Raw genomic sequence first — 27,782 nt, forward strand, 5'->3', positions numbered from 1 at the left:
CAAGCTGCAACAGGAAGTCTTGGGGGAACTTGAAGCCTGGGCCGCTTCTCTCCCTCCGATCTCCCAGAGTTTAAGAAAGGTGCTGGAGACAGCATGGACGGGGGTTGGGGAGGGTGCTCCAGCTTTGAAGTCTCCTGCCTCTCCCGCAAGCCTCTTTGCTGCTCTCAGGTAGCACCTGTAAAACACAAGCAATACAAACCGTCCTCCCTACCTCACTGAGTCGTGAGGGCCAAATGGACTGTTCCTGACCAAATGCTTTGGAAATGAAAAAGCTCCTTCGTTTGGAAGACAGCGTGGAGGCGCCGAGGGGGCTTCATGTCCGGGTCCCAGCTCTGTGGCTGGCTGTGGGGCTAAGGGTGCCCCATTGGGTCGGCGTCCCATTGGGCGGAAGAGAGCCCTGCCGGGCTGGGAAGTCCCGCGGCTCCCGCAGCGGCGGGAGCTCCGTCCTGCACCAGGCGGAAACGAAATCGGGAGCAGGCCCGAACCAAGCAGTGGGAGGGAGAGCGCGGGCGGGTGGCGAGGTCCCCCCCTCACGGCCCTTTGGAGCCACGTGCGGTTGTTTCCGTGCCGGGGCGGTCACGTGACCCGCGTCAGCTGACCCGTCACGGTGGAGCTCGGCGCTGGCGCCCCGCAGCCCCCGCCCCGCCGCGCCCGGAGCGCCGGACCCTGCGGAGGGGTAAGAGCGCTCCCCGCCCTCCCCTCCTCTGCCGCCGGCTCGCCCCAGCCGTCTGCACCCCGACTCCAGTCCCCGGCCCAGCACGACCCGCCCGGCCTGGCAGCCCGGAAGCCATCGCGAGGAGGGCTGTGGCCGGGCTCAGCCCCGCGCTGCCCCCAGGCGGCCGGGAAGAGATGGCCCAGGGGCGCGGGGGGCGGGACGTCGCTCTTACCGCCGGGGCGGAGGGCTGGTCCCCGCCGCCGAGCCCGGATATGGAGGAGCTGCTCCGGAGCGTGGAGAGGGACCTGAACATAGATGCCCGGCAGCTGGCTCCGGCTCCGGGGGGCGCCCACGTGGTGGCCCTGGTGCCCGCGCGCTGGCTGGCCAGCCTCCGCGAGCGCCGGCTGGGACCCTGCCCGCGGGCGGAGGGCCTGAGCGAGGCGGAAGTCAAGACTCTGCTGCAACGCTCGGTGCAGAGGCTGCCCCCCGGCTGGACGCGAGTGGAGGTGCACGGGCTGCGGAAACGGAGACTGTCCTACCCGCTGGGCGGGGGCCTGCCCTTGGAGGAGGGGTCCTGCGGCCCCGAGACCCTCACTCGCTTCATGCAGGACGTGGCTGCCCAGAATTATCGCAACCTGTGGCGCCGCGCGTACCACACTTACGCGCAGCCCTATAGTCGTAGCCCTGCCCCCTCAGCCGTCCCTGCCCTAGAGTCGGTTCGGCAGGCTCTGCAGAGGGTGTACGGTTGCCCCTTCCTGCCGGTGGGTGAAGCCACCCAGGGCCCATCGTGTGCCAGAGATGGCCCCTGTCTCCCGCGGGGCAGCCCCACCTGCCCCAGTCTGCTGCGGGCCGAGGCTCTGCTGGAGTCGCCGGAGATGCTGTACGTCATACACCCTTACGTGCAGTTCTCGCTGCACGACGTGGTCACCTTCAGCCCTGCCAAGCTGACCAACAGCCAAGCCAAAGTGCTCTTCCTTCTCTTCCGTGTGCTGAGGGCCATGGAGGCCTGCCACCGCCAGGGGCTGGCTTGTGGGGCCCTGTCTTTGCACCACATCGCTGTGGATGAGAAGCTTTGCAGTGAGCTCCGGCTGGACCTGAGTGCCTACGAGAGGCCGGAGGACGATGAGCACCAGGGGTCCCCTGGGGTGAGGGATGGGGCGGGCGGGGAGTCTGGAGAAGAGGGGCCGAGGGGCGCCGCGTGTCCCACCCGCCAGGAGGAGCTGAGGGGCTTCGTGCTGGACTGGGTGCACGGCGGCCTCAGCAACTTCCACTACCTCATGCAGCTGAACCGCCTGGCAGGCCGGCGGCAGGGGGATCCCAACTACCACCCGGTGCTGCCCTGGGTGGTGGACTTCAGCACGCCCCACGGGCGCTTCCGGGACCTGCGCAAGTCCAAGTTCCGCCTCAACAAGGGGGACAAGCAGCTGGACTTCACGTATGAGATGACGCGGCAGGCGTTTGTGGCCGGCGGCGCCGGCGGCGGGGAGCCGCCTCACGTTCCTCACCACATCTCAGACGTACTCTCGGACATCACGTACTACGTGTACAAGGCTCGGCGCACGCCGCGCTCCGTGCTCTGTGGCCATGTCCGAGCCCAGTGGGAGCCCCATGAGTATCCTGCCAGCATGGAGAGGATGCAGAGCTGGACACCTGACGAGTGCATCCCGGAGTTTTACACCGACCCCTCTATCTTCTGCTCCATCCACCCCGACATGCCTGACCTGGATGTGCCGGCCTGGTGCAGCTCCAGTGAGGAGTTTGTGGCTGCCCACCGGGCGCTGCTGGAGAGCCAGGAGGTGTCGCGGGACCTGCACCACTGGATTGACCTCACCTTCGGCTACAAACTCCAGGGCAAGGAGGCCGTGAAGGAGAAGAATGTGTGTCTGCACCTGGTGGACGCTCACACCCACCTCACCAGCTACGGCGTGGTCCAGCTCTTCGACCAGCCGCATCCCCAGCGCCTGGCCGGGACCCCTGCCCTTGCCCCCGAGCCCCCTCCCATCCCCCGGCTGTTGGTGCAGACCATCCAAGAGACCACAGGCCAGGAGGACTTCCAAGGACAGCTAGCGAACGGGGTGGGTAGGGTGGTTTTGGAGGCCGCTCCGTGTGAGGCTGGCTGGACCAGAGACAGGCCCGTGGCAGGGGAGGACGACTTGGAGCAGGCCACGGAAGCTCTGGATTCCATCTCCCTCGCCGGGAAAGCAGGGGACCAGCTGGGTGCCTCCTCCAGTCCAGCCCCTGCTGGCCTCCTGTCTTTCTCTGTGGCCTCAACCTCTCGACCAAGCCGCAGGCACAGAGCTGCTGGGGCAGACCCTGGGGAGGGTGAGGAGGGGAAGATCCTTCTTCCCGAGGGCTTCAATCCCGTGCAGGCTCTGGAGGAGCTGGAGAAGATGGGCAACTTCCTGGCCAAAGGCCTGGGGGGCCAGCTGCAGGTGCCGGAGCGGCCCCGGGGCCAGCCACCTGTGCAGCTGCGGGACCTCTTCCACCGGGACATGCAGGCCCTGGGTGTCCTGCTGGCTGAGATGGTGTTCGCCACCAGGGTCCGGACGCTGCCGCCACACGCGCCTCTGTGGGTGCGCTTTGAGGCTATCCGGGGGCTATGCTTACGTCACCCCAAGGAGGTCCCTGTGTCCCTGCAGCCCGTGCTGGACACGCTCCTGCAGCTGAGTGGGCCTGAAGGCCCCACAGTAGCACAGAGGGGTGGGCTGGCCCCCCTGTTTGAGTACAGGCCTGTCTCCCAGGGATTGCCCCCACCGTGCCCAGCCCAGCTCCTCAGCCCCTTCAGCTCGGTGGTGCCCTTCCCCCTCTACTTCCCGGCGCTGCACAAGTTCATCCTCCTGTACCAGGCGAGGCGTGTGGAGGACGAGGCCCAGGGCCGGGAGCTGGTGTTTGCTCTGTGGCAGCAACTGGGTGCAGTGCTGAGCGACATCACCCCCGAGGGCCTGGAGATCCTGCTGCCCTTCGTGCTGTCACTCATGTCCGAGGAGCACACGGCCGTGTACGCGGCCTGGTACCTATTTGAGCCCGTTGCCAAGGCCCTGGGCCCCAGAAATGCCAATAAGTACCTCCTGAAGCCTCTCATTGGTGCCTACGAGAGCCCCTGCCAGCTGCACGGCCGCTTCTACCTGTACACCGACTGCTTTGTGGCCCAGCTGATGGTGCGGCTGGGCCTCCAGGCCTTTCTCGTGCACCTGCTGCCCCACGTCCTGCAGGTGCTGGCTGGGGTGGAGGCCTCCCAGGAGGAGAGCAAGGGCCTGGCGGGGGCGGCTGAGGATGAGGAAGTGGCGCTGCCAGGGCCCGGGCCTGGCTCCTGTGCCTTTGGGGAGGAGATCCAGATGGACGAGGAGCCTGCAGCCTCTGCCGGCCTGGGGCTCCCCGACTACACGTCCGGCGTCAGCTTCCACGACCAAGCCGATCTCCCCGAGACAGAGGACTTCCAAGGCGGCCTCTATGTGGCTGGGTCTCCACAGGAGGCTGAGGCCCTGAGCCTGGGCCGGCTGAGTGACAAGAGCAGCACCAGTGACACCTCCCTGGGGGAGGAGCGGGCCGGTGACGAGGGCTGCGCCCCTGTGGACAAGAGCAGCCTCAGGTCAGGTGACAGCAGCCAGGACCTGAAGCAAAGCGAGGGCTCAGAGGATGAAGAGGAGGAAGAAGAAGGCTGTGTGGTGTTGGAGGAGGAGGAGGGGGCGGAACAAGATGAGGTCACGGGGGCATCTGAGCTCACTCTGTCTGACACGGTGCTGTCCATGGAGACTGTTGTGGCTGGTGATGGCCAGGGAGATGGAGAGGAAGAGGAGGAGCCCCTGACCGGGCAGTCGGAAGGCAAAGAACACAGGATCCTCCTTGGTAAGTCCCCAGGTCCGGGAGGTGGTGGCCAAGTGCTCTTGCTGGTGGATACCTACTGTGCGCCAGGCCGCAAATTGAGCTAGGGCCACCTGGGGTGCAGATGTAGGCCTGCCTTCTCGGGGATCCCCTGTGGTGTGATAAGTCTCACATTAGTGCTGTAAAGAGCAGGGTGAGTTGCTGTGAGGGAATGGGAATGGGTCTGGGAGCTAGTTTTCAGAATCAGAGAAGGTTTATAGTTATTTGAAAGGCAGAGTTAGAGAGAGAGAGAGGGAAGTCTTCCATTTGCTGATTCATTCCCCAAATGGCCGTAATGGCCAGGGCTGGACCAAGCCAAAGGCAGCCAGGAGCTTCTTCTGGGTTTCCCACATGGGTGAGAGGCCCAAGTATTTGGGTCATCTTCGCTGCTTTCCCAGCGTATATACTAGCAGGAAGCTGGATTGGAAGCGGTAGCAGCTGGCCTCAAACCAGCACGCATATGGGATGCCGGCATTGCAGGCACAGGCTTAGCCTGCTGCAGCACAATCCTGGCCCTGAGAACGTCTTTGAAAGTAGCGACAGTTGAGATTCAAGTAGGACTAGGACATAGGCAGGCAGAAATGGAAGTGGGAAGAGTATTTCATGCCCGGGAACAGTATGTGTGAGGTTCTTTGTTTTAAAGATTTATTTATGTTCAAGGCAGAGTTACAGAAAGACAGGAAGAGACAGAGATTGTCTGTCTACTGGTTCACTCCCCAAATAACTGCAATGGCCAGGCTGGGCCAGGCTGAAGCCAGGAGCCTGGAACCCCATCCAGGTCTCTCACATGGAGGGCATGGGCCAGGGCAGTTGAGCCATCTTTTGCTGCCTCCCAGGTGCCTTAGCAGGGAGCTGGATCAGGAGTGAAGCAGCTGGGACTTGAAGCAGCACCCATGTGGAATGCTGGTGTCTCAGGTGGCAGTGTGACCCTTTGTGCCATAATGCCAGCCCCGTGTGTGAGGTTCTGAGGCTGTCATTCCACCGAAGACGTGGTGGGAGAGGGAAGAGAGGCCCCAGGGAGGGAGCCCGTCCGGGCAGGCCTCCTTACAGAGCCTGGGAAGAATCTGCAGGGGACCCTTGCTGCAAGTTGTGCCCGAGGAAAGCCGTCTGTAGCAGCCAGGGTCCCACAGGCCAGGGCCTCTGCCTCTGCTAACTGCAGGGTGGAACAAGGGTGGCCAGGCTCCTTGCAGCACTGGGGCGGGGTGAGCCACCCTTATCTGAGGAGCTCAGGGCCTGCTCCTGCCCTGCAGATACCGCCTGCAAGATGGTCCGCTGGCTGTCCGCCAAGCTTGGCCCCACTGTGGCCTCTCGCCACGTGGCCCGGAACCTGCTCCGCCTGCTGACTTCTTGTTACGTTGGTGAGACTTGTGGTTGGCCTCACTGCGGGCCATCTTCAGCCCTCTGTGGGGTGTAGGGGTGGGGGTCCTTCCCGCTCCCATTGCAAACCACTTCCTCGCCAGGTCCTGGGTCCTTCCCCGGGCACAGCACAGGCGCGAGGGAGCAGGACTGGCTACAGCAGGCCTGGAAGGGCACCCTCCCTCCTGCCCTCTGCTGGCTGCTCAAGGCTGTGGGCTCTTCCTTGGCAGGGCCCACTCGGCAGCAGTTCACCGTCAGCAGTGGTGAGAGCCCTCCGCTGAGTGCCGGCAACATCTACCAGCGGAGGCCGGTACTGGGCGATGTGGTGTCGGCGCCTGTGCTCAGCTGCCTCCTGCACATCGCCCACCTGTACGGGGAGCCCGTCCTCACCTATCAGTACCTGCCCTACATCAGTTACCTGGTCAGTCATCAGTCTGGCAGGCCCAGGGCGGGGAGGTGAGGAGCTGAGGGCCGGCCCACCATCTCTGAGGTCCCGGGGCCCTAGGGGCAGCCTGGCCATCTTTAACTCTGTGGCCTCAGGTGGCCCCTGGAAGCGCCTCAGGCCCCAGCCGACTGAACAGCCGCAAGGAGGCAGGGCTGCTGGCTGCGGTGACCCTGGCTCAGAAGATCACCGTGTATCTCTCGGACACCACCCTCATGGACATCCTGCCCCGGCTCAGCCACGAGGTCCTGCTGCCCGTGCTCAGCTTCCTCACGTCCCTTGTCACAGGGTAGGCCCTTGACCCAGGCACCGTGGGGGAGCAGCCCGGGGCAGGGGGCTGCAAAGCTCCAAGGGAAGAGACTAACACTGCGCTGGGTGTCGGGGGTCCTGGCTCTGTGACCCTTCCTCCTGTGCCTCAGTCCCTCTTCCTGTTAGGACCGTTTCGCCCTCGGAGCTCCTCTTAGTGGATTCTGACCTAGTCCTGCAGGGCGGGGAGTAGGGGGTGGCGCTGGAGTTCATGGCCGTCTCTCTAGGTTCCCAAGTGGGGCCCAGGCCCGCACCGTCCTGTGCGTGAAGACCATCAGCCTCATCGCCCTCATCTGCCTGCGCATCGGCCAGGAAATGGTCCAGCAGCACCTCAGTGAGCCCGTGGCCACCTTCTTCCAGGTCTTCTCTCAGCTGCATGAGCTTCGGCACCAGGTGGGTCGGCCGTCCTGGCGGGGGCTGGGACAGGCTGGGGCTGGGGCTGTGGGCCCGCCTGACAGCCTGGGCTTGCTGCCCGCAGGACCTGAAGTGGGACTCTGCAGGCCGCAGCGAGGGCCAGCTGCCAGAGGCAGCCTTCTCCGATGGGCAGCAGCGGCCGGTGGACCCCGCCCTGCTGGACGAGCTGCAGAAGGTGTTCACCCTGGAGATGGCATACACAATCTACGTGCCCTTCTCCTGCCTGTTGGGTACTGCCCCATCACGTTCCCCTGCACGGCCTCCGTGGCCGTGTCCCTTCTCCCAGCTTCCTCCCTGACCCCAGAGGCAAAAAGTGACTTTTAAGCAGGTGTTGGATTCTGGGCCAAGGGATCTGGTCACAGACCTTGGATCCCAGGGTGACACAGAAACAGAGATAGAGCATTGGCTAGCATGAGGGGTGCAGGAGGTGGCTCGTGGTGTCCCTGGGGGAGGCGGGGAGGCAGTTGATGTGTCGATGGTCTCCAGAGGTGCCTGTGAGAGAGCCAGGGGCTCACCGCCCTGCGGACTGGCACTGTGCCTGCCTTACCGTCTGTCTCGTCTGAGTACGGTGGACGGCCCTGTGGATGGAGGCGTGGCCATCCTACCTCCATGGCCGGGGGCAGGGGGCACACTGTGCGCCTTGTTCCGTCACCCCGCGCAGAGACCGCACTCACCGAGTGAATAGGCCTGCGTTGTGTCTTCCTGGGGAGGAGAGTGAGGAGTTACTTGCCCACAGCTGCACAGCCAGCACCTGCCCCCCCACCCCCCCAGGTTCCCGCCTGCTCCTCCCTGACCTTGGGGCCTCTCCCACTCCCCTCCAGGTGACATCATCCGGAAAATCATCCCCAACCACGAGCTGGTGGGGGAGCTGGCGGGGCTGTATTTGGAGAGCATCAGCCTGAGCAGTCAGAACCCTGCCAGTGTGGAGCCCACCGTGCCCAGCAGCAGTGCTGAGCGAGACCCCCAGGGAGGGGGCTGCCCCCAGGATGACAGCCACTCAGGGACCTTTGGGAGTGTCCTGGTTGGAAACCGCATCCAGATCCCCAGTGACCCTCAGCCCGAGAGCCCCGGCCCGCTGGGCCCCATCTCCGGGGTGGGCAGCGGGGGCCTGGGCGCCGGGGCCGAAGACAACGCCCTGAAGCGGGAGCTGCCGCGCAGCGCGCACGGGCTGAGCGGGAACTGGCTGGCGTACTGGCAGTACGAGATCGGCGTGAGCCAGCAGGACGCCCACTTCCACTTCCACCAGATCCGCCTGCAGAGCTTCCCGGGCCACTCGGGGGCCGTGAAGTGTGTAGCGGCCCTGAGCAGTGAGGACTTCTTCCTCAGCGGCAGCAAGGACCGGACCGTGCGCCTCTGGCCGCTCTACAACTACGGCGACGGGACCAGCGAGACGGCCCCACGCCTCGTCTACACCCAGCACCGCAAGAGCGTCTTCTACGTGGGCCAGCTCGAGGCCCCGCAGTATGTGGTGAGCTGTGACGGGGCCGTGCACGTCTGGGACCCCTTCACAGGTGAGCGGGCCCAGGTGAGGCCTGTTCTGCTGCTGCTGTCCCGTACCCCACCAGGCCTCTGGGAAGGAGGAGGCCCAGTGAGGCTGTACAGACGAGCAGCTGGGGCTTCGAACCTGCTAGACCTGGGTCTGAGTCGGCCTGCCTGCTTACTTGCTGAGGGGCCTGAGCCAGTCACTTTGCTGTTGGAAGTGTCCGTTTTCTCACCTGTAAAATGGGAATTGGGAAGATCGGCTTAGAAGATAACGCATGGGCCGGCGCCGTGGCTCACTAGGCTAATCCTCCGCCTTGCGGCACCGGCACACCAGGTTCTAGTCCCAGTCAGGGCGCCGGATTCTGTCCCGGTTGCTCCTCTTCCAGGCCAGCTCTCTGCTGTGGCCAGGGAGTGCAGTGGAGGATGGCTCAGGTTCTTGGGCCCTGCACCCCATGGGAGACCAGGAGAAGTACCTGGCTCCTGCCATCGGATCAGTGCGGTGCGCCGGCCGCAGCGCGCCGGCCGTGGCGGCCATTGGAGGGTGAACCAACGGCAAAGGAAGACCTTTCTCTCTCTCTCTATCTCACTGTCCACTCTGCCTGTCAAAAAAAAAAAAAAAAAAAAAAAAAGATAACGCATGTTCGGGTTTGGCTCACTGCAGCATGTTTGGCGAATGGTTGTTCGATGCCCTTTTAGCATCAGTACAGAGAGAAGTGGGGTTCAGAAGGGGGAGGAGTGTGGCGTGTGAAGAGAGGGGGTTGCTTTGGGGGTGGGGGCTTAGCCTGGTTGTGGAAGGGGGAAGGTGGGAGAATCAAGAAACGTGCTTTGCACTTGCTGAGGATTGCTGCAGGGACGAGAGGCAGGTATGGGGGGAGCGGGGGCCTGGGCGGGGCTGGCGCCCTCAGCAGCTGAGACCGCAGGCCCTTGGTGCCTTTCCTTCCCAGGGAAGACGCTTCGCACAGTGGAGCCATCGGACAGCCGAGTGCCCCTCACGGCCGTGGCTGTCATGCCCGCCCCGCACGCCAGCATCACCATGGCCAGCTCTGATTCGACCCTGCGCTTCGTGGACTGCAGGAAGCCTGGCCTGCAGGTCCGGGTGTATTCTCTGGTTCTCCGGGGACCTGGCAGGCCCCTGAGGAGAGACCCACAGAGGGACAAAGCTGGGAGTTGTCCCCAGGCACCTCTTGACTTCCTTTTGGAGATAGATCACCCACAGCAGCAAACGCTGGCGGGTGGGACTCTGGCCTGTGATGGGGGTGGGGTTCTGGGCTTTTCCTTCATGCCCTTGATGGGGGTCAGAGGCTCAGGCCTCCCTGCTCTGTGGGGTTAGGCGGTGAGGGGCTGGGGCGGTGGGGCTGCCTCACTCAGTCTCCCTCTGTCTGCAGCATGAGTTCCGCCTGGGTGGCGGGCTGAACCCTGGGCTGGTCCGCTCCCTGGCGGTCAGCCCCAGCGGCCGTAGCGTCGTGGCCGGCTTCTCCTCGGGCTTCATGGTGCTCCTGGACACTCGCACGGGCCTGATTCTTCGAGGCTGGCCAGCCCACGAAGGAGACATCCTGCAGATCAAGGTGATGGGCTGGGTCCCCTTCCCCGTAGCACCCAGCCCCGGCCCCTGCACCAGCCCCTCACCTCTGCTCGTCTTCCTTACACCTGCTCAAGGACTGCTGGGGCCTCTGGAGGAAGGAGGCTCCGGGGCAGAGGGCAGAGCCTGCCCCCACTGCTCCACGGAGGTGTTCTAATGAGTAACTCTTGTCCATATTTGTCTTACTTGGAGGATCAGGGTCGGGCCCCGTCCGTGACCCAGTTCAGGTTAAATAAAGCTCAGCCAGGAGGCTGTTTACTGCCCCTGGGTCCCTGAGCAGAGTCCATGCCCCCTGCTGGGCTGCCTTGAAGGGGGGGGGGGCAGGAGTAGGCCTGGCAGTGGAGCTCTTTCCACCTACCCCCTGCACCTCCCCACTCCCATCCCTGGTCGCAGGCCTCAAGGAACTGCTCAGGAAGCCCAGGAGGGTGGCCTAGGGCTTCCTACGGGGGGATCTCTCCAGGCAGCCAGAACTGTCCCCTGAGCTGATGCTAAGGGTGGCCTGACCTCAGGTCCCTCCTGGGCCCCCGGGGACCTTGGGCTCCAGGTACCTCGAAATTCTGCTTGGGTGTTCTTCCTGGCTCTGTGACCTGGGTGTGATTATCTATCCTCTTTTAGCCTCAGTTTTTTTTCTTTCTAAAGTGGGGGCAATGACAGCACCTCCTGCAAAGGGTTATGGGGCAGATTAATGTAGTGATGGAGGCGTGCCCAGCACGCTGCCCGTACACAGGAAGTTCTCGAAGTAGAGTGACAATGAGGTCAGCAACACTTACTCTGTCAATGTCAAGTAACGTGAAGATGATGTGGAGGGTGGCAGCCTGTCACTCCTGGGCAGCCTGCCTTCCCCGTGACAGTGGGAGGAAACGGTAGGTGGGCAGGAGGGCCTAGGCCCCTGCTGAGGCTATTCTCTCGCTGGCAGGCCGTGGAGGGCAGCGTGCTGGTCAGCTCCTCCTCGGACCACTCCTTGACCGTCTGGAAGGAGCTGGAGCAGAAGCCCACACACCACTACAAGTCTGCCTCCGACCCCATCCACACCTTCGACCTGTACGGCAGCGAGGTGGTCACCGGCACCGTGGCCAACAAGATTGGTGTCTGCTCCCTGCTGGAGCCGCCCTCGCAGGCCACCACAAAGCTCAGCTCCGAGAACTTCCGCGGCACGCTCACCAGCCTGGCCTTGCTGCCCACCAAACGCCACCTCCTGCTGGGCTCGGACAACGGCCTCATCCGCCTCCTGGCCTAGACAGGACCTGGCTAGGCCGGGCTGGCCGACACCCCCGCCCAACCCCCCTGGAGTCCAGCTCTTGCCCTTGTTTTCCCAGCAACTCCCTGCAGGCGGGCCTCAGGCCTCACACTCTGTGTGCCCAGTGTGGCCTGCCAGGCTGAGTGTGAGTATGTGGGGCCCTGGACCCTGGCTCCTCAGCACACCAAGGCTGCCGGGAGTGGATCTCCTTCGTGGCTTGGAGAGACGCTGCCCTTAGCCAGCAGGAAGTGAAGGACACTGGGAAAGCGCTGCTCCCTCGCTCTCCCAGCTCTGCCCTCTGGGCCCACCCGGGAAGGGGAAGCCCTGGGGAGGGGAAGGGAGCCCGGTCCCGCCCGGCCAACCTCTAACCAAGCACACCCCCTCCCCTAATGGACTCTCTGCCTGTGTCCCCCAAGGACAGGGAAGCTGTCCCAGGCCAGGGTACTGATGGTGCTTGGCCTCCAGCCTCAAGAGGGCTGGCCACGATCCAGGAGTTAAGGGCCTTGGTCCGGGGCTTATGTGTCTGTCCAGCCCAGGCCCTACCTGGTTTGGGACCAGAAGGGGAAGAAAGAGGACAGGATCAGGGAAGGTGGGGGTTGGGCCAGCTGGTACCTGCCAGGAATGACCCCTGCCTTGCCTGCCCTCCCCTAACCACAGCGTTTGTGCCTTGAGCTGAGGAGGCAGCACCTGGCTGGGCCCAGAACCCAGGAGGCCTTGAGAGAAGGGGCAAGAAGAGTCATCTGTGCATCTCAGGGCTCCCCCAGGGGGACAGGAAGACCCTGGGCTGTCCCCAGGTCTGGCCCTGGGTCCTTGTGTTCTGGAGCAGAGATGCAGTCAGAGGCGTGGCCCCTGCTGCCTCCTCACTATTTGCAATAGATGTAAATAGAACCAATAAATCCTTCTAAGAGCCACAGAACAGAGTGGGGCTGGTCTTGCTGCTGCTGGTGGGGGCTGGGGAGGAGCTGAGACCCAACAAGTTCCCTGCCGAGAGAAGGGGCTGAGAAACAGGGCAGGGAGAGGGGAGGCAGATTGATCGCTGCTGTGCGAGGCGGGGCTTCTGGTGTGTGTGGCCCCAGGCCAGTTTCTGGAACCTTCCTCCTTGAGAGAGTAAGGAGACGTGGCTCCTGAAGAGGGAGGATGCCGCAGGCTGCAACCCTCTGGCTCTGCTCCTCTCCCCACCCCCCCTGCTCCCAGACCCAGGCTGAAGGCAGCCAGACAGGATCCCAGCTTGTACCGGCTGGGGCTAGGCTTCCTGTCCCCAGGTCTCTGCTGAGGCTCATGGGCCTGCCCTTGGGCAAGGGAGGCAACGGGTGGGGGAGGGGAGAGGAAAGGATGCTGGAAGCTGGCATGTGGATGCGACCATGGGCCCGGCTCTGTGTCTTTGGGCAGGTCACGTAGCCTCCCTGAGACAGCTGATGATAATTCCCGCCCCGTGGGGTTGCTGGAAGCTCTGACACAGTTCCAGCTCCCGTGTTTCCCGGAGCTGCCCTCCTGACTGGCCAGGTCCAGCCTCCTTGCTGTCTCCTCCTCAGCCTCCCAGGGACATAAACCCAGTGGGGCCCTGGGCGGCTGCTGGGGGTTAGATGCCCTGGTGGGAAAGGGGCTTCTGGCCCCCACATCAATGTTTAACCGGATATGCAGGTCAATATTTACCAGAAGAGAAAGCAGTGTGCACCAGGGCTGGCTAGGAGCAAAGGTCCTGGTGGGAGGGCAGGGGAGGCTGGGCTGGTGGTAGCCCGCAGGCAGAGCGTGGGGAGCTCCAAAGTGGGGCCAGCGGAACATCGTGTGCGACAGCGAGGAGCCCACAGAGGTACAAGGGGAGGGGTGGCCCAGCCTGCTCTTTGGGCAGGAGAGGAGGAGGACAGCCGTCTGTCCAGGAGACCTGCGGGTGCCCAGGCTCACTTCGCGGTGAGGAGCCGAGGTGGGGACTCCAGGAGGCACCCTCGGGCTGGAAAACAGGAGGCCTCTTCTGGCTCAGAGTCTCCATGCCCAGGTTAGAGATCAGGGCCCTGGACAAGGGCCCTTGTGGGTGACAGGGGTGAGACCAGGGGTGACAGGCTCCCCCCGAAGGATTGGCCCTGAGATGGGGTGCAGCGGGGTGAGGAGAGGTAAGACCTCCCTAGACCAAGAACGATACCCATCCTCACCTGCCAGGCTGGCTTTCCAGAGCCGGCCCAGGGCTGAGCTGGGGACAGGACCCGCGGTTCTCATCAGTGCAAAGGTGGCCCTGGCCAGAGTCATTCACTGGGCCCCCCTGCTGGGTCAACAGCCGTAGCCACCCCATCACCCCTGCCAAGCCCTCAGGGCCTCACACACCTGACCAGCCTGATAAAGACTGGCCCCTGGACAGCAGGTTGGACAGGAGCCCTGGGGCAGGAGCCCTGCTGGGGGGAGCGCCTGGGGCTGGACAGGAGCCCTGGGGAGGGGGCCTCAGGTGGACAGGAGCCCTGGGGAGGGGGCCTCAGGTGGACAGGAGCCCTGGGGAGGGGGCTTTGGGGTGGAAGGAGCCCTGCGGAGGGGGCCTCGGGGTGGACAGGAGCCCTGGGGAGGGGTCTTCGGGGTGGACAGGAGCCCTGTGGAGGGGGCCTCGGGATGGACAGGAGCCCTGGGGAGGGGGCCTCAGGGTGGACAAGAGCCCTGGGGAGGAGGCCTTGGGCTGGACAGGAGCCCTGGGGAGGGGGCCTTGGGCTGGACAGGAGCCCTGGGGAGGGGGCCTTGGGCTGGACAGGAGCCCTGGGGAGGGGGCCTCGGGCTGGACAGGAGCCCTGGGGAGGGGGCCTCGGGGCGGACAAGAGCCCTGGGGAGGGGGCCTCGGGGTGGACAGGAGCCCTGGGGAGGGGGCCTCGGGGTGGACAGGAGCCCTGGGGAGGGGGCCTCGGGGTGGACAGGAGCCCTGGGTGGGAGCCCCATGAAGGAGGCCTCAAGGAAGGCTTTCCGGAGGAGGGGGCCTGGAGCTAGGCCGACTGCAGCCTTCAGCTGAGTCCCAGGCGCTTGTACACAGGGTTGACAAAGGCTGTTTTATTTTTTAGTCCTCATAATACATGCTGGGGGAGGTGCAGACTTCTGCTGCCACTTCCTCCGGCAAGAGCCAGAGCCTGGATTCAAAGCCAGGTCTGACTTGAGGCCTTGGGAGAACAAGGGCTTTTTAAAAATTTTTGTTATTTTATTATTTTTAAAACTTCATCTTCATCTGCATGAAAGGTAAGGCGATGGGGGATGGGGAGAAGAATCTTCCATCCACTGGTTGGGTCAGTCCCCAGAGGACGGCAACGGCCAGGGCTGGGCCTGGTTGAAGCCATTTGGGGTCCCACGTGGGTGGCCACTTCCCGGGCACTTGAGCCGTCCTTCACCTGCTGCCTCCAGGTGCTTGGCAAGCACCTGGATGGGAAGCGGAACAGCCGGGACTCCGTGGGATGGGCATGTCCCAGACTTAACCCACTGCACCAGATGCTGGCCCCACATTGTTGTTGTTTTCATGCTTCTCCCAAAGTATTTGCTGCCAGTGAAATGTGAAAAACCGGAAACTACAAAGAAAGAAGGGAAAAGCAGCAGTGGGGGCAGTTAGGAGCCCGTGGAAGGGGGCGCCCCTACCGAGCGGTCTTGGCGCGTGCTCTGCCTCCTGCCTTCCCCGGCTGTGACCGCGTGGGTAGGATCCCTAGGCTGAGCGCGGAACCGAGGCTCCCTGTCCCCGACACAGGAACATGGTGCTGCTCCGGGGGCTCCTGGTGCTCAGCTTGTCCTGCCTGCAAGGCCCCTGCGCGGTGGTGAGACTGGGCTGAGGTTTGGGGACGCGGGGGGCGGGAGAGGCCGGGGGCGGGGCGGAGGGGACGGGTCGCTCCCCGTCTATCCTCACCCCTTTCTCAACAGCTCCCTCCCGTGAGCGCCATGGAGCCCGTGGGCCGGCAGGTACCGGGGAGGGAGGAGCACGGCGGGGGCGGGGGGCAGTGGGGCTCAGCTGGTGTCGCCTGTGGCCCGGCCAGGGAGGGGACCCGTGGGAAGGGCCGGTCTTCATCCGTTTCTTCCTTTCTGCAGCTAACTAGTGGTCAGAGCCAAGAAAAGCTGCCTCCGCTCGCCCTCCTCAAGTTGGTCAACCAGGTACAACCAGGTGGGGCTGGCGAAGAGTGGGCGGGCCCGAGGGAGGCGGGCCAATCAGCAGGGGCGGGGGCGGGGTCACAAGGGCAGTGCCTCCAGGTGACTCTCAGGTCTGTGACAGGCTTGGGGGCTCTGAAGGAGGTATTCAAGAAAGAAACCGGAGCTGACCCCTTGACCTCGTTGACCCCTGCCCTGTCCCTGCAGGAGCTGCACGGTCAGACTGCCCTGAAGAAGTCCCCAGGAGACTGCAGGGAAACCCCGACCCCGGAGCAGACGCGCAGGCTGGCGCAGGCCATGATGGCCTTCACCACTGACCTGTTTTCCCTGGTGGTGCAAGCATCCACCAGCCCCAACCTGGTCTTGTCGCCCCTGAGTGTGGCCCTGGCTCTGTCTCACCTGGCATTAGGTACTGTGGCAGCACCTGTCCAGACCAGCACAGCTGGGAGGCAGGGAGAACCCACTCCTCCAGAGATTACCCGTGGGTGGCTCCCGCATCGGGCTCACTTGGATGTTTGGTAAAAATGCAGATTCCTGGGCCCCCACCAGCCCCTGAGAGTCAGAGCCCCAAGGAGTAGGCCGAGGACCCGATTAAGCACAACTTCCCCTGCTGATGTGCATGCGAGTGTTTCTTGGCTACAGGGCCTCCGCGGCCTGGCGAGTCTCGTGGTGGGACGCTGAGGTCTGGAGAGGTCGCCCAGCGTGCGGCTCTGCTGGAGGCAGGGCTGAGTCCCGTCACTCAGGGTTTATGGGAGGAGAGCGTGTGGTCCCGTGGGCATACTCATTGCAGCGCTGCAGAGGCCCCGGAGTGGGCAGGGGCGTGGGGAAGAGCCCCCGCCTCGGCCTCAGCCCGTGGGGTCCCCTCCAGGTGCTCAGAACCACACGCTACAGAGGTTGCAGCAGGTGCTGCATGCGGACTCAGGGCCCTGCCTCCCCCACCTGCTGAGCCACCTCTGCCGGAACCTGGGCCCAGGGGCGTTCCGATTGGCTGCCAGAATGTACCTGCAGAAAGGTAGGTGCTGATGGCGGGTGGGCACCGAGGGGGGAGAGGGGGTTGGCCTCAGGTGGGCAGCCCTGAGCCCTGGGAAGAGCATGTGGTCCTTTGTACGTAGGCTTTCCCATCAAAGAGGACTTCCTGAAGCTGTCAGAGCAGCTGTTTGGTGCAAAGCCTGTGAGCCTGACAGGAAGGCAAGAGGAGGACCTGGTGAACATCAATCAATGGGTGAAGGAGGCCACAGAGGGGAAGATTGAGGATTTCCTCTCGGAATTGCCAGACAGCACCGTGCTGCTCCTCCTCAATGCCATCCACTTCCAGGGTGTGTGCCTCCTCTTCTCGAGTGCCTGCTCAGGGGCCCTCCCTCTGCGCGTGGGCCCAAGCTGGGCTGGCCAGGCTTAGCTCTGAGGCTGGGTTGGGAGGCAGGGGGCTCTCTGGGTGTGTGTGGGGAAGGGGCCCTGGAATGGCAACAGGATGGGGCTGTTGAGGAGAGAGGACGATGGGAGGAAACAGGGTCTTCAAGGACCCAGTGGGCATTCCTGGGAGCATTGCACAGGTTGGGGAAGATCAAGCCTAGATGTCAAAAAACTCCTACAGAGATACGGCAGCGTTACAGACACTGCTGCATCACAGAGGTACTCAGATCGGCTAGATGCCTGCTGGCACGGCACCCCCTCGGGTCTTGGCTTCTACTTCTCATCCCTTGAGAGGGTTCTGGGTGTGCTGGAGGCAGGGAGCCCGTGCTGTTCCCATGTGCATGGCCACCGCCCTGTGCCCGGCTGCAGGTTTCTGGAGGAGCAAATTTGACCCGAGCCTCACCCAGAGAGACTCCTTCCACCTGGACGAGCAGTTCACGGTGCCAGTGGACATGATGCAAGCCCACAAGTACCCTCTGCGCTGGTTCTTGCTGGAGCAGCCTGAGATCCAGGTCACCCTTGGTTGCCCAGCAGGCTGGCCCGGGTGCTGGCCAGTGGGGAAGGGGGTGGGCAGCTGTGGAGCAGCCGCAGAGAGCTGAAGGGGCACCCACCTTCCTCGTGGTCATGTCCCTGGGGCAGGCAGCTCGGCAAAGTTGCACCAAGAAGGATCCAGGCTCCAGGCCTTTTTAGATCCACTCATTCAGTGAAAATCTATCGGGTATTTGCTCTGTGCCAGATACTGTTTTTGGCACTAGGGTCATAGTGGAGCTTAAGCAGTGCTGGGAGACAAGAGACAGAGCACACAAGTCAATGTCCAGCTCCTGGGGACAGTGGTCAGCGGTCAGTGCCAAGTAGGGCAAAAAGAAGAAAAGAAGGTGCCTGGAGATCCCCAAATGGCCACAATGGCCGGAGCTGGGCTGATCTGAAGCCAGGAGCCAGGGGCTTCTTCCGGGTCTCCCTTGCAGGTGCAGGGGCCCAAGGACTTGGGCCATTTTCTGCTGCTTTCCCAGGCCATAGCAGAGAGCTGGATTGGAAGTGGAGCAGCTGGGACTTGAACCAGCATTCATGTGGGATGCCAGCATCACAGGTGGCAGCTTAACCACTTCGCCACAATGCTGTCCCCATGAGAGTTTGTTATAAGGGAGAATATAAAACCCAGTGACCATGCTGATTGTGTACACATGGAGGACCAGAGAGGCAGACAGGTGCCTGGTCACCTCCGGCTAGCACAGCAAGCTGGTAGCAGAAGAGACAAAAATCCAGTGTGTGGTGAGACAGACACTGCTGGGGGGCTTAAAAGCATGGTTCCTGCAGTGTGGGCGGAGCAAAGATTTGGTGAGGTCAAAGTCATCCCTGATAAGGAGAGACCGGAAGCCCAGTGGTGCTCGCCTCCCCCTGCCCCCACCCCGTCAAGCCCCCACAGTCTCAGTGAGCACAGGCCCAGACCCCAGCCAAGTTTGGAAGCTTCCAGTCCTCATGTTCTCCTTCCCTTATCTGTAGGTGGCCCAATTCCCCTTTAAGAACAACATGAGCTTTGTGGTCCTCGTGCCCACGAACTTTGAGTGGAACGTGTCCCAGGTGCTGAGCAACCTGAGCTGGGACATCCTGCACCAGCCCTCACTGCGGGAGAGGCCCACCAAAGTCCAGCTGCCCAAGCTGCTCCTGAAACACCAGCTGGACCTGGTGACCACCCTCAGCCAGCTGGGTGAGGGGGCTGTGTGCCGTGGGGGAGGGGACGGCCTCTGGCTGACTCAGAGCTAGCCTGGGGTCCCGCTCTTGGGGAGGAAAAGGGGGTTTGACATGGGCTGAGCTGGGGCCACCAAGGACCTTGCTATGCTGCCCAAAGCCCCGCACTTCAGAGAATCCCTGAGGTGGCCTCTGAGCCTTGCTGCCTGGCCTAGGTGGGGCGAGGAGCAGGAGAAACTGGGGTGTCACATGGTTGAAGGGAAACACCCTCCCGCCGGCCATTCGCTAAGCAACTTCAATACTGCAGGCACTGGGAGTCCACCGTGTACAAAGAGCTCCGTCTAGTGGGGTGAGCACGGGAGGAATCAGGTACTTAGAATTCAGCACAGGTGGTGAGACAGGGGGCTTCTCCCCAGTTCACCTGGGAGACGTTGAACAGGCAGCTGCTCCCGACTTTGGAGCTGGGGCTCAGGGAAGGCTTCCTAGAGGAGGTGACGTTCAAGGTGAGACTTCAAGTCTACACAGGAGTTAAGTGACGCTTTGTGGCCAGGATGCCAGACAGGTCCAGGCAGCCTGGGGACAGAGGGCAGTTCTGACCGGCCCTCCTCTGCCCGCCCTGCCCAGGCCTGCAGGAGCTGTTCCTGGCCCCAGACCTGCGTGGGATCTCCGACGAGGGCCTGGTGGTGTCCAGTGTACAACATCAGTCCACCCTGGAGCTCAACGAGGCTGGTGTGGAGGCGGCCGCGGCCACCAGCACGGCCATGTCGCGCATGTCCCTTTCCTCCTTCAGCGTGAACCGCCCCTTCCTCTTCTTCATCCTGGAGGACACCATAGACCTGCCCATCTTTGTGGGCATAGTGCGGAACCCCAATCCTAGCGCGCAGCCAGAGCGCAAGGAGCAGCAGGATTCCCCTGACCACAGGGACCCCTCGCAGCCCCAGAAATCCTTCCCCCACGGGGACAAGCTCTTCAGCCCCGACTTGAAACTGGCGCCCCCGTCGGAAGAGGATTACCCCCAGCTCAGCAGCCCCAAGTGAGGGGCCGCGGCTGCCGGTATCCAGAGGCCCCGCCTGGATCAGCCTCGCCCCTCAAGTGACTCTTTCCAACCAGCCTGTGGGCGCGTGGGGCCGGGGGCGGGGGGTTGGTGGGGGGCAGCCTTGGGGGGAGAGGAGCTGCTCTCTTCCATCTCTTCCTGAGCAGCCAGGGTGGGGCCGGGTGGGAAGGGCTGGCTGGACCCCCCATCGTGGTCAGGGGCTGGGGACCAGTGCTGTCAGGAGGTGGGTTAGGTTACTCCCTGCACCAGCTGCCTGCCAGAGGGAGGGGCGGGAGGGAGAGGCTGCCTTTGACCATGTCCAGAGTACCTTGGCCAGGCAAGGGAGACAGACACAGGTGGGGGGGAGGGCGTGGGCGGTCCTGTGGGAGCCTGCTGTCAGACACAGTGGGCGGTCCTCGTTGGTGGGGGCCAAGTGGCCCGGGAAACCTGACCCTGACGTGACTTGCTGGGTACCCCTGCTGCTCCTCAAGGAGCTTCCCCGTCCTCTCCCGTCTCCCTCCTCTGCCGGGGAGCTCAGGGGCCGAGACAGGGGAGGGCCCCATGAACTCCCCAAGCTCTTTTGTAAAGTTTTGTAGTGATTTGTATGCCGCCGGAATAAAGAATGAATGGGCCTGGCTGGTTTGAGATCACGGTCTGGGCATGGGTCAGGGCCGGGGAGGGGGCGGTGCTGACCACACTGGGAAATGGGCTCCGAGGAGGGCCAGCAGCCCTCGCTGCCACGTTGGTCTCCGGCCACCCGCCAGCCCTGGCCAGGGCCACCTCCACGCCAGCCTGGCTCTGCTCTCAGCCTGCTCCTCTCCACATACCCCGGGCGGCCGGTAACGAGGGCGTCTCAGAATAGCGCCAGCCTCCTGGTTTGGGAGAAGAACTGGCAATTACAGGGCTTGTGGGGTTTCTAATTACACACTGGCCCCTCTGCCAGGGGCAGGCGCCCGCCAGCCGGGGACAGACTCCAGCTGCAGGCCGTCAGTGGCCGAGAATTTGGGGGACACAGCTGGGGGTACTTTGGCTCAGCAGCAGTGGGGGTGGGGCAGCATGGGTGTCCCTGTGGGCCCTCGCGGGTGGTCAGGCCTCCTACTAATGTGCAGTGGTGAAGGGCAAGCGCCTGGGGGTGGAGAGACCTGGCCTGTAATCTTGCTTCTTGCAAACCAGCAGCGTGGGGAGCTAGGTGATAAACACGGGAAATATGGGGGTGCTGTCAGAACAGCTGCGGTGAAAAAGCAGGGCAGGGGACAGGGCTGGGAGGCAGCCCCCCGAGAAGGTAAAACCAGAGCAAAGGCTGGCAGGAGGGGAGGGGGCACCGAGGGAGCCTCGGGGAGGGGCCGCCAGGCAGAGGGTAGCAGATGCCGAGGGCCCGAGCTAGGCACTGCTTGGAGGATAGGGGTGAGTGGGAGTGTGGAGGAAGCGAGTCAGAGGGGAGCCGGGGACCCTGCACAGGGCTCTAGGCCATGCTAGAGTCTGTGGTTTTTAATAAGAAGTGGAGGGGGGCAGGCGCCGTGGCATAGTAGGTTAATCTTCCGCCTGCAGTGCTGGCATCCCATATGGGTGCCGGTTCTAGTCCCGGCTGCTCCACCTCCAGTCCAGCTCTCTGCTACGGCCTGGGAAAGCAGTAGAAGATGGCCCAAGTCCTTGAGCCCCTGCACCCATGCGGGAAGACCCGGAGGAAGCTCCTGGCTTTGGATCAGCACACCTCAGGCCATTGTGGCCATTTGGAGAGTGAACCAGCAGAAGGAAGACCTTTCTCTCTGTCTCTCCCTCTCACTGTCTGTAACTCTCTCAAATTAAAAAAAAAAAAAAAAAAAGTGGAGGAATTAACTCACCAAGTCTGCCAACTTGAACTTTTTTTCTTTTTAAGATTTATTTAATTATTTGAAAGGCAGAGTTACAGAGAGAGAGGGACACACACAGGGGAGAGGGGGAGAGAGAGACAGAGACAGAGATCTTCCATCCCCGGCTCACTTCCCACTGGCCACAACAGCTAGGACCACCACCAGGAGCCTGGAACTCCACTTGGTCTCCCGTGTGTGTTGCAGGGGCCCGAGCCCTTGGGCCGTCCTCTGTTGCTTTCCGAGGCACGTTAGCAGGGAGCTGGATAGGAAGTGGAGCAGCCAGGGTTCCATATGGGATGTCAGCATTGTAGGCAGCAGCCCCAGTGCTGGCCTGTGTCACCTTGATCTTACCCCCAAGTCTTTCTCAGCCTTCTCCTCCTCTCCTTTCAGTGCAGGGCCCTCTCTGGGCCTAGTCCCCACTCCCCAGGGCCACCGTCTGCCGCTGCTCTGGCTGCCATGCCCGGCAGTGTGCTCAGCTCCATGGGTGCAGCACCAACAAGCAGATAAAAGACCCTCATTATTTCTTCTTCTTCTTTTTTTAAGATTTATTTATTTATTTGACAGGTAGAGTTACAGATAGAGGGAGAGAGACAGAGAGAAAGGTCTTCCTTCCGTTGGTTCACCCCCAAAATGGCTGCCGCGGCCGGTGCTGTGCCGATCTGAAGCCAGGAGCCAGGTGCTTCCTCCTAGTCTCCCATGCAGGTGCAGGGCCCAAGCACTTGGGCCATCCTCCACTGCACTCCCGGGCCACAGCAGAGAGCTGGACTGGAAGAGGAGCAGCTGGGACTAGAACCTGGTGCCCATATGGGATGCCAGCACTGCAGGTGGAGGATTAACCAAGTGAGCCACAGCGCTGGGCCCAAAAGACCCTCATTTTATCAGAGCCTAAGTTTGGTGGTGGGTCATCCAGACCACAAACAGAAACAAATACGAGATCCAGTAAGCAGAATAAGCATCATAAAGGAAATTCTCAAGGTTCTATGATGCTGAGTATTGGGGAAAAACCTTCCCAAGGTGACATTGGAGCTGAGAGATGGATGAAATAAAAGCCTGACCATCCACAGAGACAGAGTGTTCAGGAAGAGGTGACAGCCAGGGCAAAGGGCCTGGGGCAGAAAGGGGCTTTGATCATTGGAGAAGCAGCAAAGAAGGCCAGTGTGACAGGGTGACAGGCCAGGGAGAACATGGAAGGCGGAAGCTGGAGAGGTCAGCTGGGGCTGGACCACAGGGGCCTTGCAGGCCGAGACAGGGTTTGCACCTTATTCCGAGCAGAAGGAGAGCCTCCAAGGGCGCTGCTTTAAAGTGTTAATTGAAGTGCAACCTGCAGAGCACACAGGCGTAGCTGTGCCTCAAGTTCTTAGATTCTCTTGTGAGCCGAATCCGCCTGTGGAACCGAGAACAGCATCCAAGTCCAGAATCGGAGCTCTCTCCACTGCCTCCTTGGGACACACACGAGCCCTTCCTTTCGCTGTTAAGTGTATTTTTAGTTTTTATTTGAAAGGGAGAGGGAGAGGGAAAGTGGGGGGGGGGGGGAGAGAGAGAGAGAGAGAGAGAGAGAGGCTTCCACATGCTTGCAACAACCAGGTTGGAGGAGCCAGGAGCCTCATCCGGGTCTCCCACGTAGGTGCTGGGACCCAAGCACCTGAGCCACCCCCTGCTGCCTCCCATGACTGTGAGCATTAGCAGGAAGTTAGATGGGAAGCACAGGCAAGGCTTGAACCAGGCACTCTGACAGGCGCTGTGGGCGCCCCAAGCAGTAACTCGACTGCTGTGCGAAACGCCCGCCCCAGTTCCCCCTGTCTCCGAGCGTTATATGACGGAATCGTGCAGTCTGTTGTGCCCTGGCTCTCGCTTCTTTCCTTCGGCTCCCGTTTGTGAATCCACTGATGCTATTGTGGACGGCGATGCTTCCTTCGCTGAGGAACTCTTAGCTGCGGGGGACCGGGATCTGAGTTGAGCCCCCCGCGCTCATGGGATGCAGCGTGGAGGACAGACCTTGGAGAGACAGTGGGAGGAGGAGGAACGGTCAGCAGGCGAGACACGAAGGGGGCAAGACCTGCAATCAGAATGCAGGGGTTCACATGGGAGACCCAGAGGAAGCTCCTGGCTCCTGGCTTAGGATTGGCGCAGCTCTGGCCATTGCGGCCATTTGGAGAGTGAACCAGCAGATGGAAAACCTCTCTCTGTCTCTCTGTCTCTCTGTCTCTTTCTCTCTCTCTCTCTCTCTGCCTCTCCCTCTCTCTCTGTGTAACTCTGGCTTTCAAATAAATAAATCTTTTTTTTTTTTTAAGAATGCAGATATTTTGCAGACTGAAGTTCTTAGAGTGTGTGGGAGTTGAGCAAAAGAAAAACCCAAGGATAGTGGGGTTCATCATTTAAATTCCTGGGTTTGGGTAACAGGCATTTGGCCCAGCAGTTGATACCTGCATCCCATATTGGGGCACCTGGGTTTAACAGCTGCCTCTGGCTTCCGGTTCCAGCTTCTTGTACTGCAGACCCTGAAGGCAGTGGGGTTGGCTCAAGTAACTGGGTTTTTCTTTTTTTTCTTTTAAAGACTTATTTATTTATTTGAAAATCAGAGTTACACAGAGAGAAAAGGAGAGACAGAGAGAAAGAGAGAGGTCTTCCATCTGCTGGTTCATTCCCCAGTTGGCCACAATGGCTGGAGCTGGGCTGATCTGAAGCCAGCAGCCAGGAGCTTTTTACTGGTCTCCTATGTGGGTGCAGGGGCCCAAGGACTTGGGCCATCTTCTACTGCTTTCCCAGGCCATAGCAGAGAGCTGGACTGGAGGTGGAGCAGCCGGGACTAGAACCGGCACCCATATGGGATGCCGGCACTGCGGGCGGAGAATTAACCTACTGCGCCGCGGCGCTGGCCCCAAGTAACTGGGTTCTAACAACCACTATGGAAACCTGAGCTGAATTTGTGGCTCCCAGCTTTGGCCTCGGCCCAGCACCATCTGTTGCCAGCATTTGGAGAGTGAGAGGGAAATTAAATAAATAATTTTTGAAGAGATGAATTCCTGGGTTTTTGAGAAAATGGGTAGGTGGGGTGTCTTTTACTGAGACGGGAAGCAGAGTGAGGGACAGATTTTAGGGTGGGTCAGAGATTTCCATTTTGCACATGTTATGGCGGAAACACCACACTGGCATAGGGGACCACGTGTCCCAGCTTGCTGCGGAAAGGGCTTGCGCCTGTGGCTCCAGCTCAAGTAACGGCACCCCTGGGGTGGGAGGTGCTTGCCTCGGGGGTGAAGATCCCACTTGGGGTGCTGCATCTCCTGGCTGAGCACCTGGGCTCAAGCCCTGGCTCCACTTCTAATGTGCACTGTGGAAGGCACAGGCGAGGGCTCTAGTAGCAAGCCCGTGGGGAGTGGACCAGAAGATAGATCTCCATCTCTGCCTTTCAAATTCAACAAATAAAATAATATAAAAAAAAGCATCACACCCCCTCTTGTGCTTGGAAGTGTTAGAGTGCTCTGTCTCGCTCGCTCTCTCTCTCCCTCTCTCTCTTTCTCTCTCCCTCTCTCCCTCTCAAATAAAATTTTAAAAAATAAACAGGGACAGGGCCCAGCGCCGTGGCTTACTTGATTAATCCTCTGCCTGCGGCGCCGGCATCCCATATGGGCACCAGGTTCTAGTCCCGGCTGCTCCTCTTCCAGTCCAGCTCTCTGCTGTGGCCCGGGAGTACAGTGGAGGATGGCCCAAGTGCTTGGGCCCTGCACCCACGTGGGAGACCAGGAGGAAGCACCTGGCTCCTGGCTTCGGATTGGCGCAGCGCGCCGGTCATAGTGGCCATTTTGGGGGTGAACCAACGGAAGGAAGACCTTTCTCTCTGTCTCTCTCACTGTCCACTCTGCCTGTCAAAAAAAAAAAAAAATGAAAAAAACCATAAAAAATAAACAGGGACAATCACTGTCACACGGCAGGGAAGTGCCTGCATCCCACACGGGAGTGCTTTGTTTGGGTCCTCGCTACTCCACTTCTGATCCAGTTTCCTGCTGATGTGCAGGTACTTGGGCCCCTGTTACCCATATGGGAGACTTGGATGGAGGGTTTGTGTACGTGTGTGCGCATGTGTGTGTGTGTCTATTTTGGCTTAAAATGGCACAAATGTCTTTCCTAATAATTCTGAGAGCAAGTCTGACATGAAGGTGTGGGCGGGGCCGTGTGCCCGGCAAAGTCTCCAGCGGGAGAACCCTTCCTGCCCCTCCAGCTTCCAGGCGAGTCCTGGCTTGTGCCGCATTGCTCTGGTGTCTGCATCAGCGCACTCCTTCCCTCCCCTCTCAGTTCCTTGGCTTCCTGCTAAAAAATAAGATGCATTCAGTTATTTATTTGAAAAGCAGAGTGACAGAGAGATAGAAATAGAGAGAGAGCTTCCATCTGCTGGTTCACTCCCCAGATGGCCACAACAATCAGGGCTGGGCCAGGCCCAAGCCAGGAGCCAGGAGCTTCAGCTGGGTCTCCCACATGGATGCAGGGGCCCAAGCATGCAGGCCATCCTGTGATGATTTCCTAAGTGTATTAGCAGGGAGCTGGATTGGAAGTGGAGCAGCCAGGACTTGAACTGATGATCATATGGGATGCTGGCATTGCAGTTGGTGGCTTAACCCCTGAGCCACAACACAAGCCCATAAATTTGTCTCCTTTATAATTTATAATGAAATAATCAAGACATACAAAAAGACAAAAAGAATTACATAGCATCATTATCCCGCAAATATTCTTATTAGAGTGACAGTCCTATACTCCCTCCTCAGCTCTTCCCCTGCCCCCGTAACTATGATACAGAATGCAGTTTTATTATTTTCATCATGTAAGTGTTTATCACTGAGTGCTATATGCAAGAAGTCTTCCAAGAGTTCACGGAACAGGAAAATGTGTATTATAAAAAACTATGCGTGGATTTCAAAATTTATTGCACCAACATAAATGCATATCTTTTTTTAAAAATGTTTTTTTCTTTTTTTAAAAAAGATTTATTTATTTGAAAGTCAGAGTTACACAGAGAGAGGAGAGGCAGAGAGAGATAGGGAGAGGTCTTCCATCCGCTGGTTCACTCCCTAGTTGGCTGCAATGGCTGGAGCTGCGTCGATCTGAAGCCAGGAGCCAGGAGCTTTATCCGGGTCTCCCATGCGGGTGCAGGGGCCCAAGGACTTGGGCCATCTTTTACTGCTTTCCCAGGCCATAGCAGAGAGCTGGATCAGAAGAGGAGCAGCTTGGACTCGAACCGGCGCCCATAGGGGATGCTGGTGCTTCAGGCCAGGGTGTTAACCCATTGCGCCACAGTGCCAGCCCCCAAAAAACATTTCTCTCTCTCTTTCTTTCTTTCTTTCTTTCTTTCTTTCTTTCTTTCTTTCTTTCTTTCTTCCTTCCTTCCTTCCTTCCTTCCTTCCTTCCTTCCTTCCTTCCTTTCTCTTTCTTTCTTTCTTTCTTTCTTTCTTTCTTTCTTTCTTTCTTTCTTTCTTTCTTTCTTTCTTTCTTAGATTTATTTATTTATTTGAAAGGCAGAGTTACAGAGAGGCAGAGACAGAGAGAAAGAGACATCTTCCATCTCCTGGATCACTTCCCAAATAGCTGCAAAGACCGGAGCTGGACCTATCAGAAGCCAGACATGGGCCTCCCACATGGGTGCAGGGACCCAAGGACTTGGGCCATCTTCTACTGCTTACCCAGGTGATAAAAGAGAGCTGGATCAGAAGTGGAGCAGCTGGGACTTGAACTGGTACACATATGACATGCCAGCACTGCAGGCAGTGGCTTTACCTGCTACATCACACCGTCGGACACATACATATATTTTTAATTCCATTTTTATAAGCTTTTTGATGTATCTTTATGGAATTGGTTTGAAGTTTTTATTATTTTTTATTTAAAATTTTATTTATTTGAGGGGCAGGGAGAGTGAGAGAGAGAGAGAGCGAGTTCAATGGCTGGGCAGAAGCTAGGAGTCAGGAACTTGATCCAAGTCTCCCATGTTGGTGTCAGGAACCTAACTACGAGCCATCATGCTGTCTCCCAGGGGTGTATTACAGGAAGCTGGAGTTGAGAATTCAACCCAACTCTCGTGTGGGACACAGGCATCTTAACCAATGTCTTAACCACTAAGTCAAAAACTCACTCTGTTGCATGTTTTTATTTTATTTTATTTTATTTTATTTATTTATTTATTTATTTTTTGACAGGCAGAGTGGACAGTGAGAGAGAGAGACAGAGAGAAAGGTCTTCCTTTTGCCATTGGTTCACCCTCCAATGGCCGCCGCGGCCGGCACACTGCGGCCGGCGCACCGCGCTGATCCGATGGCAGGAGCCAGGAGCCAGGTGCTTTTCCTGGTCTCCCATGGGGTGCAGGGCCCAAGCACCTGGGCCATCCTCCACTGCA

General features: G+C 60.4%; 2 protein-coding genes across 7 annotated transcripts; both read left to right on the forward strand.

Annotated features, from left to right (window-relative positions):
- Nucleotides 1–574: 574 nt before the first annotated feature.
- WDR81 (WD repeat domain 81) lies at nucleotides 575–12,248 on the forward strand. Of its 2 annotated transcripts, none has more exons than XR_011383624.1 (10): nucleotides 575–4,501; nucleotides 5,767–5,874; nucleotides 6,103–6,293; nucleotides 6,413–6,603; nucleotides 6,848–7,013; nucleotides 7,099–7,264; nucleotides 7,856–8,559; nucleotides 9,461–9,606; nucleotides 9,902–10,081; nucleotides 11,012–12,248. XR_011383624.1 is itself a non-coding variant. In XM_002718884.5 (10 exons), the coding sequence occupies exons 1-10, from the start codon at nucleotides 850–852 to the stop codon at nucleotides 11,330–11,332; spliced, it is 5,811 nt and encodes a 1,936-aa protein (XP_002718930.3). In that variant the 5' UTR covers nucleotides 577–849; the 3' UTR covers nucleotides 11,333–12,248. The 2 variants fall into 2 exon arrangements, 1 of the variants encoding a protein (XP_002718930.3); XM_002718884.5 differs by having other exon boundaries at nucleotides 577–4,501; nucleotides 7,856–8,545.
- Nucleotides 12,249–12,948: 700 nt separating this feature from the next.
- On the forward strand, nucleotides 12,949–20,182 carry SERPINF2 (serpin family F member 2). Of its 5 annotated transcripts, none has more exons than XM_051824398.2 (10): nucleotides 12,949–12,973; nucleotides 15,030–15,096; nucleotides 15,200–15,238; nucleotides 15,365–15,427; nucleotides 15,629–15,830; nucleotides 16,290–16,433; nucleotides 16,534–16,737; nucleotides 17,201–17,343; nucleotides 18,332–18,536; nucleotides 19,142–20,182. In XM_051824398.2, exons 1-10 carry the CDS (start codon nucleotides 12,954–12,956, stop codon nucleotides 19,552–19,554), a joined length of 1,500 nt encoding a protein of 499 aa, XP_051680358.1. In that variant the 5' UTR covers nucleotides 12,949–12,953; the 3' UTR covers nucleotides 19,555–20,182. The 5 variants fall into 5 exon arrangements, with proteins under 5 accessions (XP_051680358.1, XP_051680359.1, XP_051680360.1 ...); XM_051824399.2 differs by lacking the exon at nucleotides 12,949–12,973 and adding an exon at nucleotides 13,013–13,253; XM_051824400.2 differs by lacking the exon at nucleotides 12,949–12,973 and adding an exon at nucleotides 13,013–13,240.
- Nucleotides 20,183–27,782: the final 7,600 nt, after the last annotated feature.

The sequence above is a fragment of the Oryctolagus cuniculus genome, chromosome 17 (genome assembly GCF_964237555.1).
Source record: "Oryctolagus cuniculus chromosome 17, mOryCun1.1, whole genome shotgun sequence".
Classification (NCBI taxonomy): Eukaryota; Metazoa; Chordata; class Mammalia; order Lagomorpha; family Leporidae; genus Oryctolagus; species Oryctolagus cuniculus.

Coding starts and splice junctions, on each gene's coding strand:
- WDR81 (XM_002718884.5), top strand. CDS start 850: ATGGCCCAGGGGCGCGGGGGGCGGGACGTCGCTCTTACCGCCGGGGCG. Junction 6,294..6,412: donor TGCCCTACATCAGTTACCTG/GTCAGTCATCAG, acceptor CTGTGGCCTCAG/GTGGCCCCTGGAAGCGCCTC. Junction 7,014..7,098: donor TGCATGAGCTTCGGCACCAG/GTGGGTCGGCCG, acceptor TGCTGCCCGCAG/GACCTGAAGTGGGACTCTGC.
- SERPINF2 (XM_051824398.2), top strand. CDS start 12,954: ATGTTTAACCGGATATGCAG. Junction 15,097..15,199: donor TGCAAGGCCCCTGCGCGGTG/GTGAGACTGGGC, acceptor CTTTCTCAACAG/CTCCCTCCCGTGAGCGCCAT. Junction 15,239..15,364: donor TGGAGCCCGTGGGCCGGCAG/GTACCGGGGAGG, acceptor TCCTTTCTGCAG/CTAACTAGTGGTCAGAGCCA.